The sequence below is a fragment of the Lepisma saccharinum genome, chromosome 25 (assembly GCF_977018435.1).
Source record: "Lepisma saccharinum chromosome 25, izLepSacc3.1, whole genome shotgun sequence".
NCBI classification, from domain to species: Eukaryota; Metazoa; Arthropoda; class Insecta; order Zygentoma; family Lepismatidae; genus Lepisma; species Lepisma saccharinum.
In genome coordinates, this window is record NC_139253.1 from 12,219,592 (window position 1) to 12,239,300 (window position 19,709).

Here is a 19,709-nt window from a genome sequence, read left to right on the forward strand (position 1 = left end):
ATGTTCGGATGTAGAGCCAGTTCGATCCATTCATGTGGAAACCGGTCGAAGCGGTGACTTCCGATCTCGGCAGGAGCGCAGAGCAGTGGCGTTGCCGGGAGTCGAACCAGCAGCCTTGATGACTTGGATGGATTTCCAGGAGACTGTCTCTCATTGGTCCAGGAGGAAGGATGGAAGAGATGCTGAGTGGGTAAGAATCGACGTGTGTTAATCAGCTCCAGTGCTGAGGGAAGTTCGCTGATTTCGAAGTACACTTGTGGACAAAATTAGAGTGAACATTGACTGTCAGTGTCGTGTGATCTAATGGAAGTGTGTTTGTAGTGAACAGAAACTGCAAACAAGTGTTTTGTGTATATTATTATCATTTTTCTAGGTTACAGAACTTTGATATCTCTCTCTTCAGGAAGGGGGGACTATGTAATGATGCGATCATTACTGGATCCTTTTTTATGTTATAAATTGTGTATGGCTATGTATTCCTGTACTTTTGGGTTCTTGGCCGTTGGGGAGCGGTAAGTTTCCAGTAACGGTTTAGGTCATTAGCGGGGCCTATAAATAGGAAGGGCAGGGGAACAGTCGGGCTCAGATGTTTGGCGGAGTACAGCAATGTAAGAGGTATCTTTTTCTCTGAGGGGAGCGGCTGGGCGAGCTTTCTTTCCTTATTATGTGAACCGACGGCGGGGATGTTAACTTTCTTTCTTTTAATACACACATTTGCTCTTTTCACATTATTCCAATAGTTTATTTCATGTGGGAAACCGGGTACACAACACACATACCTTCAGCCACCTTTTTTGGTACTGAGGGTTATATTTTTTTTTTTACTCGTGGAGCCAGTGGCTACGCGAGTCTACACACTCTCTTCGGGAAGGGGGGACAGGGTACACCGGAATGTAATTTTGTGAATAACGGCCAAGAATTAACTTCTGTAAATATAATATGAATAAACCTATATATATCTAAAAGGAGATGGGCGTTAAGTTCTAATTTGAAGAGGTACGTGTCTATTGCCTAAACTAGCATCCACAGAACTTCAGGTACTGCAAGTTTTGAACCTCGGGACAAGGATTCAAAAATGTATGGTTGTGTATATTGTGTATGTTGCTGAGAATCAGCTTAAAAGCACAAAATATACCGTTACAAGCGTTATATGACTTTTGTGTTACTCTTTGCATCCGCATGCTTTGCAACGTGTGTGGTTGTTGTACAATCTCTAATAATGTTCACAGAAAATTTGAAATACTGCTTATCAATCAACGGGTGCGTTCGAAGTATGCGTATATTTGTATACTGCTGGACAAAAAAAACCGGACACCTTAATATTTGACATCTGAATTGCAATTACTTATGAATTACGCTCTCAGTTAAGTATTGAACAATTGAACATTCATTATTGAACATTTTGCATAGTTTTCCATTTACTATTTATTTATATACTCGTATTTACTTATTTGGGACACCTAGTAGGCTCAAAATTAATTTCATGCAATTTTGTTTTAATTTATTGATTTTCAATTCCAGTTGATGTTATTTTGTTTAATGTCTAGAGAGGCATGAATTTTGGTTCATAGTAACCGATATTATTGATATTGTCATTTCTGGTGTTTATCTTGCAAGTGTATTGTAAGTTTGCTAGCTTGAAAATGAGACGTGAAGAGGTAATAAAAGCAGTAGCTCTTCGTGATGATGGTCGTATACTGCTAGGGGGCTAAATATAGCACAAAGTACTATCAATGAAGCTCTCAGACGGTATGATGCAACTTGTTCCTATGGTAGAAGACCGGGTTCTGGTCGGAAACGATGCACAACAGCACGGGAAGATCGTTTCATGTGTATCATAGTCTTAACGGAACCATCGTACGACTTCAAATATTGTGGCACGGCGTTTGAGAAATGTTCATAGAGCTGTGGTTTCTTCACGAACAGTTCGTAGAAGACTAAATGAAAGTGGTTTATCATCTCGGAGGCCGGCTACACGTCCCAGGTTGTTAGCACGTCACCAGAAGCGAAGACTGGAATTTGCTGCACAACACTTACATTGGAATGTGGAGCTGTGAGAAAAGGTTTTACTCTCCGATGAGTCAAAATTCAACCTACGTTCATCAGACGGGTGTGAACAAGTGTACAGAAGACCTAGTGAGCGTTATGCACAATGTTGTTTCGTTGAAATAACACCCTTTCGAGGCGGTGGTGTAATGGTCTGGGGAGGTATTTTTTTACAAGGACGTACAGAGTTGGTTCTTGTAGAGAATGGGGCAATGACAGCTCGCAGGTATATTACAGAATGTTTTGCAGATCATGTAGTACCATATGCACCATTCATAGGCCCAGATTTTGTTTTTATGCATGACAATGCGCGTCCTCACAACGCAAATATTGTCACGGAGTACATGGACAAAGTTGGGATTACGCGATGAGAATGGCCACCACAAAGTCTGGACCTAAATCTGATAGAGCATGTCTGGGATCAACTGAAACGACATATCAGAAACCGTGCAATAGTTCCAGGAACAATTGAAGAGCTAAGACTTGCTATTCAAGAAGAATGGGAGCAATTGGACCAATAAGTGATTGCCAACCTTATTCGAAGTATGCCACGGAGGTTACAAGCTGTAATTGATGGCAGGGGAGGTAACACCCGCTACTAGACAGCTTATATACCCCACCAGTAGCACTTAACAATATTAAAACAAAATATTGCTAAGATTTTTTTTTTCTAATTTTTTTTGGTAGTTTTCTGTAACTTTCGTTTATGTTCTAATTTAACTTATTAACAATAAATTTGAATTTGCTTTCTGTTGAATATATTCAGGTTTTTTTATTTCCAATAATTTCTGCAACATTTAGTTAGACTTCGAATCAGAATTTATGCGTTATCACAAAAAATGCAAGTGTCCGTTTTTTTTTGTCCAGCAGTATATATACTTTTCAGCATATTTTCTATGCCTGTCCCAATAGACATACGAAAAGTGACAGTGATAGCTACATTACGGACTTAAATAATATAATACACAATTTTGTACAGTCACGGACACTGCCGGCTTGTAATGAATACATTGACTTTCAATGGAATCGTTACAAGCTGGCACTGTCCATGATGGTACTTTGGAACATTTCTATAAATTATCATTTTCACGAGACAAAGTTTGTCTTAATTAACTTTTTTTAAAAATATATTTTCAATTTTCTTTTAAATTCCCTTCCGCGGGAATCGAATTTCAGATCCTTTGATTACAAGGGGATAGCATTAGCCACTACATTATTGGATAGATCTGTCTTGATTGATTCCAGGAGAAACAGGCTCCTCAACCCTATATTTCTTTTGTATGTTACATAGCTTTATACAATGTTGTTTTGTGACAAATAGCAGTTTCTTAGATAGTCTGGTCACTGTTGAAGTCTAAGTTTGGTATAAAATCTAATGTGAAAGTCTACATTTGGTTTATAATCGTTATATTTGTATGTTGAATCACTGCCTCAAGAGCTGTGAGCGCAATGCTCATCAAACGTGTTTGCAACACGCTCAGTCCTCCATCCGTACTGAGAAACATTTGCCGGAATCATTGCCGAGGGGCATGCTTTCGCGCAATGAATTGTGGGGGAAGTTGTTTGCTGAATATCATCCATTGGGTGTTCAGTCATTGTACAACATCTGTTTGTGTCAACATATATGGCGTGCAAATGACGATTTCTGTTATAGTTCACAAGCAACAAATTTGTGTAAAGCTTATTGGAACGAGACTTCAAGCCATATAATCAACCATATGTAGTGGAAACATTTCAAAAGTGTCCAAACTTCAGCTGATGATCTTTGTTAAGGCTGACCGTCAATATCCAAAACTGATAAAATTGTTGCCAAACTATGTTCCTGAACATTCTGGAAACAATCCATCATGAGAAATGAAATGTGTTGCACTGCATCCAAATTTGTGTCTCATCCTTTGATTGACAACAAGAATAAAATGGAGTTGATGTGAGTTAGGAGGTTCTTAACATGGATGAATTGTTTAAAAAATAAATGGTTGCCACAGATAATAGGTTTATGTATATTCTATCCTGAACAATGGGTATCCAGAGGGTCATCTTGAGCCAAAGCAAGGTCAGGGGTGCCCACAGGGAGAGTTTCCTTTAAATAAGTAAAGTGTTCAGTAAAGCTAAAAAAGAGAGGTCACTGACTGCCAGTAATAGGTAGCAGTAGACACGATATCATAATTAAGTATGTTATGGGGATTATGACTTGATCTGGGGGAAGGGGAACTTACTATTAACCTTGGTGGGGGGGGAGGATGTACACCCCCGCATGAGGTCAATCTGAAAGTGAAGGTTACAGTTTTTTTGTTCTCATAACTTCTTCCAAAATGGCAGGTAGTGAACAAGGAATATTATATTGAAGTACTGCAGCATCTTCGTGTGGCTATCGAAAAAAAAAGTCCCAATACTTCAGGAGAAAATCAGAGGATATGCCCCACACAGCAATATCAATCATCAGTTTTTGCAATGAGACGAAAACCATGTTCTTTCCAACCTGTTTTATTGGGCTGGTCTATCACCAACACAAGTTTTTGTATCCTTCCAATGCACAACAACATTGAAAGGTCAAAATTTTCGACAGAAGATTGTCAAATAGGAGTTCTGAAGTTCACAGATTGTGAAAGTTCTGGAATTTGCATGAGTGATCTCTTATCATTCATGTCCGTGAAAAAATATAAATTTCATTTCATGAGCCATAGACACCCTGTCATCATTCACCAACAGCACCAGTTTCCTCGCTCTCCATATAATACATCCGCACACATGTATTACATTAACATATCACAAATCTTGCACATGCTTATAAACAACAATTCACATGCTTTTAGGACCTTCATACTTGTATGTGAGGTTGTAAACGATGACAGATGTTGAGATAAGACTTTGAAAATGTCATGTGGAAGAAACACCCACCCACCTTTTCTCTAATATGCAAATTAGCTATTTTTAGCCAAAATGCAGGATTGTACATATTGCATCATATTTCAGCCTGTATGCGAACTAGGGACTTGAAACAAGTTTCACTTTGTTGCAAAAGGTCTACTCTTGAAAACAATGCAAAAGTTTGCAACCCTTTTTCCAAAATAACGGGAGAAGAGGGGGATTAAACGCCAGATGGTTTGTTTTTTTCATTGAAATTTGGGGACTTGGCCCCTCCCAACCCCGTTTTCTCAATTGGGATTCTGAATTGTACACGGTCGCATGCTCCGATGTTTTTGCTTTTGAACAAAAGTTATCTGAAGTAGATTGCTCAAATAGTCTCTGAGATATACTAATTTATTCTCTAATATGCAAATTAGCCATTTTTGCCAAAATACAGGATTGTACATATTGCATCATATTTCAGCCTGTATGCGAACTAGGGACTTGAAACAAGTTTCACTTTGTTGCAAAAGGTCTACTCTTTGAAAACAATGCAAAAGTTTGCACCCTTTTTCCAAAATAACGGGAGAAGAGGGGGGCGAACGCGAGATTTTTTTTTCATTGAAATTTTGGGACTTGGCCCCTCCCAACCCCGTTTTTCTCACTTCGGCTTTCTGAATTGTACACGGTCGCATGCTCCGATGTTTTTGCTTTTAAACAAAAGTTATCCGAAGCAGATTGCTCAAATAGTCTCAGAGATATAACGTTTTTCTGAAATAAGTGTAAAAATTTAAAAATCGCAAGCAAAGGCCGCAGCGAGAGAGGGGTTACTTTCGAAAACTGGCTCGGCTGTTTAAAGGTTAATAACCAAATAACAAGAAGCAGCAGCATGGTGTTCCCTAACATATTTTTGTGAATATTTTTAAGAGTTCTCAACAACAACATTGCAATTACTTATTTTATACTGAATGGGAGCTTTGACTAAACAATGATGATGCTTACTTTACATTTCTATAACCATTACTGGCAGTTGTTGCACAGAATTTCCTTGATTTCTTTAAGTGTGCATATTTTTGTAATGTACAAAATCATATTTTCCTGAATATTTTATTGGTATTCTGCAACGGTTGTGTCATCACTGATTTATTGTACTTTATTTTCAGAATATGTCTATTCAATTGCATAATAAAATATTCACAAACAAATTATGCAATTGCAGAACTTGTGATGGCTAGGCAGTGTGACAAATTGTAGATGGAATTTCATGTAATGCTAGTCTGGTTTGTAAAATAGTTATCAAAATAATACAATATTTCTGAATAGCACTGTACCATCTGCTCATGTACTGCAGTGTCAAGAGAAAAAAAATATTGTACTTACGTTTTCCTTTCAGAAGATGAGACCGCCACTAGTTCATAAATTTGCGCTCCACTGTGAGAGGTATTCACCAGAAAGAATGCTCGTTTGTCTGAAATTGAAAAAGAAATAAAAATTAACAATTAACACTTTCTATGCATTTTTTTTTATAATGCAATGGGTAACATTGGAGTCAGATGAAATAGATAAAGAGAAGTTGCCCATGGCAATAGCCAATCTATGATTGCATGAGCCCCCATCATGTATGTCATACATTGGCATAAATACTTCACAATGATAAGACAATACCATTAATCATTGTGTCAGTGCTGACTGTACTCATGTGTTACAAGGGTAAAAGAAAGTATCTACATAATTTTGACTAGCAGGGGCTAATATATCCAGAACTGTCACATTTCCGAGACCTACAGAGTGCACTATGAAGTAGCAAAAAAGCTCCCAGCAGCAAGTCATCTGGTCACAGCTCAAAGTTGGATGAGAAGCAGCAAAAGACTTCAGATGATTGTGCAGGTCAAAAGAGTCACTGGCACACTCATGACAGCAGAGAACATTGTCAGTAGACTGACTAGCATGTCACACCACCATTCATCAAAATTTTAGCATGGTTGGCTAATCCAGCTGACCTTCTACGAGGTACTAGTTGCTGTATCTACTGTGGAGATTACACTTTTTTTCCTTACCAATGTTCATTAATATTTTGCAGCCATTCATCACAATGCAGAGTTAGCTTAAGATTCATTGGCTTCACATGACTGCATGGTGAGGAGTGCAGTCATATACATTTATCTTTTTGGCAGGGTACACACTTTCAGGTTGCTGACTGACTGTAGTTTAATATGGACATTCCTCACCATGACACAACATGCATGCTTGAACGAATTTGCAAAAAGCCTTGCATATACTCCTAAAAGGAACAAATGTTAACAGACTGATCTAAACTCACAGAATGACAGATATGCATGATGATTTGCATTGCAACTACAGCGAGACCAAAGCCCATCCAACATCATCCACCTTCGTGTCAGCTCATGATCTTGTCGTCAAAGATTCTGGGCTCGAGTTTGACTATTTTCTTTGATAGTGTGCCTAAATCAATTTCATCCAATCACAATTTATGGTCATTTTTGCAATGAGCCAAAAGTGCCCAAAAAAGGCACAATAAGAAAAGAAAAAAATGCATATTGATCTGATACCACTGATATTTCCAGTCTACAATACACCAGTTCAAATGCTAACCAAAACCTTTGATTAATGTGTGGCAAAAGTTAACTTTATTCAACTGCAGTTAATCTAAAATTCTGATTATCTTACATGGAAATGTATGAAAATTTAAAACCCAAACTCAGACAAAACTGGTATAGTATACTTGGAATAAAAATAGAAACTTATTTTCTAATATTTAGTGATATACCACATGATATTAATTACATGAAATCAATATTTCAATTGTTGGTTAATATATGACAATGACAAATTATGATTTTTCTTGCGTTGTACATATTGCTTGCATTGTAGAATTATTTGTCTTTTAGTTTATGGCTGTTACAAGCATATAATAACATTTTTTGTTGTCAAGTTTCGGAAGGACACACATTTCCTACATCAGACATTATTTTAATTTTGATTAATATTACAGTTATAACTGTCTGAAGAAGGGAACGTGTGTTCTGAAACAAAAAAATGTGTTTATACACTTGTAACAACCATAAACTACATGAGAAATTATTACTACATGATTACAAATTATTATTTCAAATGTGAGTGAGATAACTTACCTGTTGCAACTGGTCTGACTAACACAGTAGAAAACTTGATAATCGGACTGTGTGTTGATTTTGTGTCTTCCCTCCCACTCAGTAGATTAATATTATGCAATTTTAATACATATTTATCATCTTGTTTTTGTAACAACATAATAAATTCTTCTAACAACACCACGTGGAGATCAATTAACTTCTGCCTATTGCCAATCCTCCAATTTAAAGGCCCTTCATAAATTAATTTGTGCTTTGTGAGGTCCAAATTCTGCAAGAGACAGAGAGAAAACAAAATTAGAAGAGAAAATGAAGCAGAAGATAATTTGCAAAACAATGAGCAGTATACAGGGTGGCCCAAAAGTCCTGCACCATACGTGTATGACGATAAATGTGAAATGTTTGCGATTTCTTCTTGCAGATGAACCATACTGACTATTGAAAAGTGGGTGGAAGTCATTCTGCCATGCAGACGCAAACGCTACCCCCACAGGGGAGAGGGGGGGGGAGCAGGGAGCATCTGGATCGATTGGCATTCGGGACAAACAGCATCCATGTGAGCGAATTGCTGCAAGTGCCATGCTATTTTGACAGACTTGGTAACCCACATCCTGCAAGCGATGGGTAATCGAATACAGTTGTGTTTTGACAATGGTGGTCGACACTTTGAACAAATATTGTAATTGAGCCTATGGTGTGGGACTGTAGTATAAACTATGGGAAAGTGTTTTTGTCTTTATTGTCTTTCAAGCTTAAAGACTTGTAGTAAATAAGCTGGCGCTAGTATACCTAATTCCATAGAAAGTTAATGTGGTTGTTACAACCCAGAAGTGTCTGTGAATGTACAATTCAATTTCATTATTCACTCTTCAATTCACTTTTGACTCTAATAATTAATGAAATGTATCTTATACATAAGATAGGTCCCAGGTTCGATACCTGGTGGAGGCATATGGCACCGTGGTTCAGATCCTGATTAGCATAAAGTGGGCTTAAAAAAACAGCAATTCAATTACACATCAGATACTTATATTTTTGTTGAAAGCTTGTCAAATATGAAATATACCATATTCTATGGATGTTATGTGCACTTCACTGTTATCTGTGTTGTGGTAAAATAAATTCTCGTAAATATAGAATGTGAAACAGGCACAGTACAGATTTGTCTTGTAAAGTTTCTTTTAAGCCCACTTTATGTTCAGATAGCCTAATCTCAATTGGAACTGCAGTTAAATGTGAAATGTGCCTCTAGCAGGGATTGAACATTGTTTACAAAATCACAACTTTACCACCACACAAACACAGAGGCACTTGTCCATTTTATGTTCCTAGATTGGGATGAATGATGAAATAATGAAACAGATAATGGAGGAAGAAGTTACCATCTTTTCTTCAAAAATTTCAGGAGTACCTTATTTGAGGATGAAAGAAAGAACCAGACAATATATACATAGCACACAAAGAATGCAGGATAAAAAAAAAATCTGTACATATTTTTCTGTGTGCGCGTGTATAATTTTTGTTGATGGCATGGATTATTTTTGTACCTCACTAATCTAATCTGCTGTCGAATTAAAATTTTTACGTACCAAACTGTATGTTAAGACCCAGAACTGACCTCTTTCAAATCTCTCTTGGAAGAACAAAACTGGCTGAAGCTGAACCCTTGAGGAGAATGTGCTAGTCATTTAATTCAGTTTCTAAGAATAACCCAAGCATAGATCTATTTAAATGTAATTGTAACTTTAGATCTATTCACTGAATTTGTGTGTGTTTTGTTCTGTTCATAGAAATTTGACTTTCATTTAGCTTGTAAGGTTATATCCAACAGTTTAACATCATTTTTATTGTATTACCTCTGTGTTTCCTTCGTCTCCACAATATAATAATTAAATTATTTTCACAATTGTTATTAGATGTAATGTATATTCAGTCATTCATAATTCTTGTTAATTATCTTAGACTGAATGAGATTTGGGTGGGGTATAGAATGAATAACAAACTGAACATAACTGAACAGCAGAGAGAGAAAGATGAGGATGCCTCTTGAATGTGGAAATACAAATACAAGAATCAAACGGTAGGAAGACAGTGATTTTGTCGCAAATAAAACATCTAACATATGAATGGAAGCAATTTTCGTTTAGGAAATCTGGAAGAATATGAGCTTCTTCATGGTACACAAAATAGGTTTTCCTAGTGGCAACAGCAAATAATATAAGAAATCAGTAAAATAAGATTAGGATTTGGACTGTTGGGTAATGTTCATAAAAAGGTTGGAAGATAGTAATAGAAAGAGAAAACCTGGATCAACACAGCAATGTTAACCTGCATGTGGCAATTGGCTACACCACTCTATGAACAAATCCAGTAAGTTTGCAGAATTGATGTAAATCAAGAAAATGCAAGTTGCATTGAACCATACTACTCTACATTCAGTGTTCCTTTCCGACAGGACATTGCAGAATTTTGCGAACAAGTTGTGCTCTGCAGGTTCTTTATGACTGTGCATGATGTCATCAAGCATTAATGTTAACTGAGAAAATGAAATAATTTAAAGTGAAAGCACACTGAAGAAATAAGACAAACACAAAATTTAGAGTTTATTTACCAACGTGACACTTTCAGAATTATCCTGAGAGTCATGCAATTCAACAATTGATTAATTCTGCTGTAAATATTCTGGTATAGATCGACCACAAGGAAAAAAAACCTTAGGACGAAAAGTCCCCACGCAGCTTTCCCTTCTTCCCTCCATAAGAAGGCATGGTCAACTCTCCCCCTCCCCTACTTGCGAGGGTACGGTGCACAGGACTCGCGGGTCTGCGCAGGTTGTTTTGCTCGTGGTTCCACTATAACGACATAAATGTGTTATTAGGAGGGATATGTTTATTTTGTGTAGTAAGTGCAGTTTTTAAATCAAATTTAGGATTGTATTCACATTTTTAAAACCAAAATGTCATTTTATGTACTGCTCTTTCACTGATATAACAGCAAAATTTTATTTTATTTACAGCTTTTGAAGCTGAAAGTGACTGTTTTTGTACTGAAATTTTGCATTTTTATTAACCAAAAATATGTGCCTCTAACTGTATCTAATGTAAAAAACAAGTATGGCAGGTGATATGTAAACAGATAAAAGCAACTACAACACATTCGAAAATCAATGGCTAAAACTTGCCAATATGTAAGCATGAGATAACTGGAAGAAAGCTTCATATATTTCACATTCTTACATCAAAGTTGCCAAACATGACAACTTGGGAGTTGATCCCCAAACCTAAAATTATAGTCACATTTTGGAACTTTCAACTGCTAAATTTGAACACTGTTGTACAAGAAAATTCTTTATGAATTATGGTTTTTAGGCTAGTGCCAAAATAATATTGTGTATAGCTCCTGGATATTTTCCTGTTTTACCAGTGTGAAACTGTCTGTTAGAGACAGCACAATGGGATTTCTTGTTTTTGTAATAATAATAATGACATCAATGGTGCCTAGTATCTCCCGGCATGGAGACATTACTTTATAATTTGACACACACAGGAGATGTACTAACTACATACAAATTTAAGTGCAGACTTGCACAGCACTTGGACCCAAGTTTTTGGCATACTGTTCCATTACCCTAGTAACTGAGCTACCAAACCAGACTTGATTTTTCGTTTCTGCTGTATTATTTGTGTGAAAATGTCTGTGGTAGAGCAATTGCATGGCATGACAGAGACCTATGTTCAAGTCCTGGTTCAGCCTGCATTTTTCACTTACATTTATACATAGCACATCTTCTGTGTGTAAAAATGTTATGCATATCTATTCTGATATTATCTCAGGGGACTTACAAGGTAGAAGATGTAGATGGGAACAAGAAAGTATTGTATGGATTAGTGAGAGAAAGGAGAAGAGAAAGAGAGGAGAGTTCTAAACTAAGGGATGAAAGTGGAAACGTTGTAGAAGAGGATGAAGAAATAAGGAGAATGTGGAGAAATCATTTCGAGAAATTGCTGAACTTGAAAAAAGGATAAAGAAAACAGGAAGGAGAAAATGGATCTCACATGGAAAAAAGTTGAGGAAGCACTGAAGAGAATGAAGAGAGGTAGAGCACCTGGAATAGATGAAGTGTCAGTGGAAATTATACTAGGAGCAGCAGTGATTGGTATGCAGTGGCTGTACAGAGTATTGAAAACTGTGTGGCAAGAAAGAGAAGTGCCACAAGATTGGACGAAGGGACTAATAGTTTCCATATTCAAGAAGGGTGAAAAAAAAGGAATGTAAAAACTATAGAGGAATAACACTAATGTGTCATTGAGCAAAGTTGTATGAGAAAATGTTAGAGAAAAGAATAAGGGGAGTAGCAGAGCTGAACATGAGCGAGGAACAGTGTGGATTTAGAAGAGAAAGATCAACAGTAGATCTGATATACACAATAAGGCAATTACAGGAAAGGCACTATGAGTATGAGCATTCCCAGGTATAGAAAAGGCATACAATGGCATTGACAGAAGAAAGATTTGGAAGGCTCTAAGAGAGAAAGGAGTCAAGGAAGAGATAGTGTGTAGACTGAAGAGCACATACAAGGTGAACCAGAGCTGTGTGAAGACACCAGTGGGAAGAACGGAGTGGTTCAGTACAAGTAATGGACTAAAACAGGGAAGTGCTCTCTCTCCCCACTGCTCTTCATTATTACAATGGATGTAATTAATGAAGAGGTGGGGAAGAAGATAGGAAAGGAAGACATGAAGGTCCTGTTGTTCGCTGATGACTTAGTAATATAGTATATGGGGAAACAAGGAAGTAGTAGTACACAGACAGTTTGATAGTTGCAATGAGGAAATCGGAAGAGCAGGAATGAAATTCAGTGCAGAAAAGAAGTATACCGAAAGTTACCAACTGAGTACAATGTTGCCAAAGTTCGGTATACTTCTTTTCTGGATATACTGTAAGTACTGTTGTAGCATTTGATTTTAATTATCTTCAAAAGTGTATATTTGTTGCAATCTGGAAAATGAACTTCAGGGCAACATATTTCAATGAAATGGACTTTATTTCTCTCATCAGAAATTCATTTTTGACTTGTGTAATCTTCCTTAAGAGAGCTCAATACCTGATCCATGAAATATAGCAACACAAGGGGAGAAAGCAACCAAGTGTCACTTTTTTAAAATGGAATTAACTCGTAATAATTATTATTTCCAATGAAGGAAGGAAAGCAAATAAGTTAAATAGGCTGGTTGGGGTTTAAGTTTGCAAACCTTCAGAATTTCAAGTTTCTAATCACAGAACAATGAGACTCAAATCTAAAACTGAAGTTCATAATGGGCTCTAATTACATACATTAAGAAACGACAGACAGGAAACTCAAGAGAGGTTCCAGTTGCTATTGTAATAACAAAATGCAACTTTTCTTGAGAAGTTACACAAAACTGTCTTCTAATAATGAAAAGCAGAGAAAGAGGCTAATTAAAACAAAAAGCATAGACGAGTAAATAACCTATAAAGTACTTTTTGAAGAAAAAAAAAACAACTCCATAAATTACAATTTTGCACCTTATTTTACAAGAGAATAAACGAGAGAGAGAGAGAGAGAGAGAGAGAGAGAGAGAGAGAGAGAGAGAGAGAGAGAGAGAGAGAGAGAGAGAGAGAGAGAGAGAGAGAGAGAGAGAGAGAGAGAGAGAGAGAGAGAGAGAGAGAGAGAGAGAGAGAGAGAGAGAGAGAGAGAGAGAGAGAGAGAGAGAGAGAGAGAGAGAGAGAGAGAGAGAGAGAGAGAGAGAGAGAGAGAGAGAGAGAGAGAGAGAGAGAGAGAGAGAGAGAGAGAGAGAGAGAGAAGAGAGAGAGAGAGAGAGAGAGAGAGAGAGAGAGAGAGAGAGAGAGAGAGAGAGAGAGAGAGAGAGAGAGAGAGAGAGAGAGAGAGAGAGAGGAGAGAGAGAGAGAGAGAGAGAGAGAGAGAGAAGAGAGAGAGAGAGAGAGAGAGAGAGAGTGTGAGTGTGTGAGTGTGTGAGTGTGAGTGAGTGAGTGTGTGTGTGTGTGAGTGAGTGAGTGTGAGTGAGTGTGAGTGAGTGTGAGTGAGTGTGAGTGAGTGTGAGTGAGTGTGAGTGAGTGTGAGTGAGTGTGAGTGAGTGTGTGTGTGTGTGTGTGTGTGTGTGTGTGTGTGTGTGTGAGAGTGTGTGTGTGTGAGTGTGTCTGTCTCTCTCCCCCTTAGAAATTCGCAGCTTTGATTTTACAGATACATGCGGTCGGTGTGAAACAATAAACCCCCACGTACCCCAATGGTAAGGGGGCAGAGAGCAGCCTAATTTTAAATCCCTTCTTTTCCAACTGCAACTACATTCCATGGATGCAAGGGCTCCGAACCAGGGGGGCAAATGGAGCTCGAGCCTTCAAGGTAAAAAGGTGAAGGTGGGAAAAAAATCGAGACGACACAGTGGTCTAGTGGGGTAGGCCATCTGACTGTCATGTGGAGACTCTGGTTTGATTTCCATGGTGGATGACCTAAGGTCGGACTTTTTCCGGCCTTATCCACGCAAATAGCGGCTCCCGGGCTCACCCAGCCTAAAATGTATGGATACCTGGGTGCAAACCTGAAGGGGGGAGGGGTAAATGCAGCAGGAGCATGATGCTGATCACATCAGCTCCAAAATGTCCGAAATCGAAATGTGTGGACCCTACCCCCACATTCCTTAATTGTGCCTACATGGCATGGTGCTATTAGCACGGGTTAAAAAACAAAATCACATGTGAACATAAGAATGAATAGTGTTACCTCTCTCTCAGGTCTAAAACTAAGCCATCAGCCCTGAACATGACGTTTAAAACGAACAGTAAACTTTTAATAAATCTAAATTGCCAAGAAATTTAAGTTCCTCCCTTGGTTGTTCTGCCTCTACCCATACGTGCTGTCAGTATTGCCCGATGTTAAGAAGCCACAGAGAGGCGGCAAGATTGTCTTTTTACTCCCTCTACCCGTCATGCCCTAAAAAATGAGACTACATTTCAACTTATCTTGGTTGTGAAGAATATTTGGAAAAATATTTTTGCACTAGATTTGTGAACGTGCACTCAACAACAAGAAGCACGTGACATCGCAGTCAGGTCTCTGCAAATTAAGTATCCCCGTAGGAATTCGCTGCTTCTGTTTCCAGTTTTGCTTTGAAGCCTGCCAGGTTTTGTACCTACAAGTGTGTTCGCATATAACAATACACCGAGGAGGGGCACAGAGGACAGCTCAACTTTGAATCTTCCGGTGCACTTACCGAACATGAGCTTTCTTTAGAGACACCCCTTGCTGTCAATAAGGTCATCAGCCAGGAGAAAAGGTGCATCTTGTAAGATCTTCGAAATTCAAGCCTAGGCTAATCTCCCCTTTCCTTTCCAAATTTAGACTTGGTCAGACGACCTGATCATTGTTCAGAGTAGAATAACTGCAGAAGGTATGTTTCAGCATTTACTCTGCAAATTGTAGTGATGAATTTGGATTTCTTTCCACACCAAGCTATATAACTGTGCATATATAGTTTATATACATTTAAATCATTTGCAGAAAGTAACCGACCGACTGAAAGATCGCACATCAGTGAACTGCAATTAGTCACCTGATATAGAATCAAGAGATTAGTACTTCTCTACTTACGTTTTCTTTACAAATTCATATTTTCTGTGTGAAAGGACATTAAATGACTAGACTAGAGACAGACAAGTATCGTTCCAATACACTATCAGTTCTCTGTCCTTTTGGGCTTTAATGCTGCAAACTTTGGAGTGTATTAACCACCTCCTCTCTTGGGAAGTGAGGAACTTTTTATTTTTTTGCCATTTAGATTTATTAAAAGTTTACTCTTTTGTTTTAAATGTCATGTTTAGGGCTGATGGCTTAGTTTTAGACCTCAGAGAGAGGTAACACTGATCATTCTTATGTTCACGGCTGATTTATTTTTGCATCGGGAGGTTAGTTTTAGGTAGCAAAGTCGAGGCATGATCGATATTTTAGACTTCCCAGGGTTGAGGGATAGTGGGGGGTTGCCTTCAGTCTTAGGTTCTCTCAAATCTGAAACATCTAAAAGGGGCCATTGATCTGAAAAGACATGTAAAGATCACACTGATTTCATTCAAACCCAATATCATGTACCTAGCTCCTACGATAATTACAGATCAAAATATCTAATTTTAAAGTGTTGGTGTAGCATGGCTACTTGCCCCATATTTGACACCTCGGCCCTCTCGAACCATGCACTATATTTGAAAGCCTTCGTTGCAAAACTTTAGCCTAGAAATACTCTAAAATTAGTGATAGTTTTCATTTCTTAACCTAAATCTCTGAATAGCAGTCTGGGATTTGAAAATATCAGTAAAAGATGAAAGAATCGTTTTGTTAAGCCATTTTAGAATCAGAAATGTTTCGTATGTTGAAATATGAAAAATATAGCGCTTAGAAAATAAAATATACCACATTGCCCCAATCTCATCGACTGCCTTCGCGATCACCCAAAAATGGTAGAAAAGAGAAGTAAAATAAACTAAATATATCATTAAATTATTTCCCTTGAACTCTTTCATTCATATAATTCTTCTTTAGTTTGCGACGTTTTTGTTAAAATTATACTAAGATTTATAAAATGATGAAATGGTAAATGAGAACATGGCCGACTGACTGAAAGATCGAGCAACACATCGATCAGAAAGCTTCAGAAACATGGATTTTCTCCATACGTTTGCACATGTACTTCGCACCCTTTTAAAAGTAGTGCGTTTGCAGTTATGCTACTAATCATTAAAGAAATGCCTCAATACCATCATGCTTCACTGCATGCGTAAGACTTAAAATTTCAGTTTTTATGTATTAAGCGCAGTTTAATGGAATTATAAGTAATAAAATATTCCATAATAGAGGTCTCTGGGACTTCTCTTATCAGGCTTCGTCACTGTGGATATTCATATATTCAAAAAGTAATATTTATTATTTATGTAATACGTATATATATATATATATATATATATATATATATATATATAGCAATAAAATAAAATAAGCTATTTAATAGTAATTACTATATATATGGGGGATGAGATTGTAAAAACTGGTTGATAGATTTGAAAACCTGCCCCCCCCCCCCCCCCACACACACACTCCAAAATAAGTTCCGACGTCCCTGATTCTTACACAGAGCTAGTCAAAAACCAGATTCCAACATCCTACTACTCATAATAGTATCCCACGGTACAATTCCTATATGCATGTGTAAAGCAATGCCGATAAATAATTTATCTGAGATACCTACAAGTGTTCCATGAGAACGACCTTGATCATTCCACAAAGGGACAAATTAAAAGCAACATGTTTGTGATCCACTCACAATCAATTTGTTCTGTGCTGCTTCTAACTCAGAAGTTGGGGATATTTTGATGATGTACTTTCACAGGATAACATAGGTGGAGCTAAGTTACCTTTTACAGAAATAGGAGACGTATTATGTAGAACTTGCTGTGAAATATCCAGACTTCACCAGCTCTCAAACTTGGCCATTCTACCAACCTGGCTACCACGTCAGCCCTGGTCTTGCTCGAGTTTCTACAGCTGGCTTGGTAGTTCTGTTGGTAGACAATGCCAGACCCTTGGGTTCAAATGCTGGTTGAGTCTGCATTTTTATATACAATTTCTACATAGGATAGTGAAAACTTCATCTATTCTTTTACTCCCACTGTCGATGACAAAGCTTTGAAACAGCATCCCAGTTATGCCAACCTGACCCTATGTGACTTTTTGCTGGGTGTATGTGTGCAAGACCTTCCGTAGAAGGTACGAGAAGCTGCGCATTGAAGATCAGTAGAAATCAATGATGCCAATATACTAATAAGTGCATGTCATGAACCTGATTATCACATTCCCTTTGCTATGACCACATTGAGCACTTGTGGGCCTATCAGCTAGGAGCCTTTTCTTTTATTTGTGCAAAACATGACTTTGTGTAGATCCACTCTGAATAATAGCATGTTCAATTTTGAGTGAAGACAAAATATCTTTGCAGCTATAAAGTGGAGGCATGCATAATTCGTTTTTGAGGGAAACACGAGATGTGAAGTAACATACTGTAATGTTCATTTTTCAAGTTTCTGAAAGGTGTGAGGTGCATTTCCTACCATGTATTGCCACAAAATGATGCAAAATGAACAGCAAAATGCAAAGTACAGTAAACTCTTAAACAGGAAAGTTCGAGTTTATGTACCGATGCAACATTTTCTGAAGTCTGAATTATCCTGAGTTATGCAACTCACAGACAACTGATTAATACTGCTGTAAATATTTGAGAAGCAAAAATGGACTCCTCTACACTGCAACACTTAATACTCTTGTCAACTGCATAAATGTGGTATTAGGAGGGAAATGTTTATTTTGTGCAATAAGTGTAGTTTTAAAATCTAATTTAGGGTTTTATCCACCATTTTAACACCGAAATGCAATTTTGTATACCGCTTTTGGTCCCGAAATGTGTCCAGTTGTACTGCAATTTTTATCTTTCATTCACCATAAATATGTGGCTCTAGCTATAAAATATGGTGAAAATATTTTTAATCTTGAAAAGGGAGGAGGCTATGATACTGGGCCTTTGGTGAAAATTTGTCTGAAAAAGGGGGAAAAAAATATACAAAAATGTAACTACCAATCTGACAAAGTAGGACCTAAAAGTTATAACTGAAATTTATGTATGGATACCTAATATAGTTGTTAACCTGGGATCTCTGCATGTATAAATATGGGCATGGTTCATCATATTCCACAATTGGATTGTAGAGAAGAGTTTAATCATTGTATTTTTAAATATTTTTTTTATTTACAGACACAGGAAGACTGCCGAGAAAAAAGTGGGATATCAGAAGGTCACAAGAATATTTCGTTCTGCAGATCACTCAAATTTTAATATGTTCAAGTTTCTATATGTTTGGGGATGGAGTAGAGTGGACGACTACTGATTTCAGGAATGGGCCAGCTACTGTTATTATTATCGTACACACACACTTGGAAGTATTTAACTGCTTATGAATTTTCTACAGCAGTAGTGAATATAAAGAAATTATCGTTGTGATTATAGGGAGGAAGAGGTTTCATTTTACACCATACATGTGAAATAAGAGAGCGAGACAATTCTTGCTACAAATATCGTTGCTTACCTGAAGTAGGGGAATGATTACCAATCATGTGAACATCTAAATCACTGTGTTCAGCACTATAAACAGACATGAATTTCTGAAATCCACAGGTAAAAAAGATAACTTTCTCACATTGATAGTCTTAACGATTTCCATCAATATTAATGCTTCAAAATTGTAACAATTGAAAGATGTTCAAGATATTTCATTAATCATAATGTGCACATATTCCACTCCAACTATCTGCAAAAATTTACCCGAATTTTGCTTTAAAATATTATAGAATTGCATCACAATATTAAAATACCTGTTTTCTAATCACAAAATCCAGTTTTTCAAACAAACCTGGTGCAAAATTAAAGGAAAATTCGAATTTTTCATAATATTCAGGATAATTAGACTGCCATTTTTGAGGGGTGGGAAGTATCAATCAGAACTGGATAAATAATTTCACCCCATACCAATGGTATGAGCCGGCATTGGCTCAACCCTATTATGGAGCCTTTTCACTGTTGATATTGTACCTTTATACTCTAACACTGTAGG

The 19,709-nt window shown here is 37.3% G+C and overlaps 1 protein-coding gene across 9 annotated transcripts in view; it reads right to left on the minus strand.

The window, feature by feature from the left end:
• RhoGEF2 (Rho guanine nucleotide exchange factor 2) overlaps positions 1-19,709 on the minus strand; it is a 291,915-nt gene that overhangs the window by 47,275 nt on the left and 224,931 nt on the right. For all 9 annotated transcript variants that reach the window (XM_083111366.1, XM_083111359.1, XM_083111363.1 and 6 more), the window contains 2 exons: positions 8,046-8,295; positions 6,274-6,361 (listed from right to left, as the gene is read on the minus strand). In XM_083111366.1, coding sequence (XP_082967492.1) covers positions 6,274-6,361; positions 8,046-8,295 — 338 coding nt within the window. The remainder of the gene's footprint in view (positions 1-6,273; positions 6,362-8,045; positions 8,296-19,709) is intronic.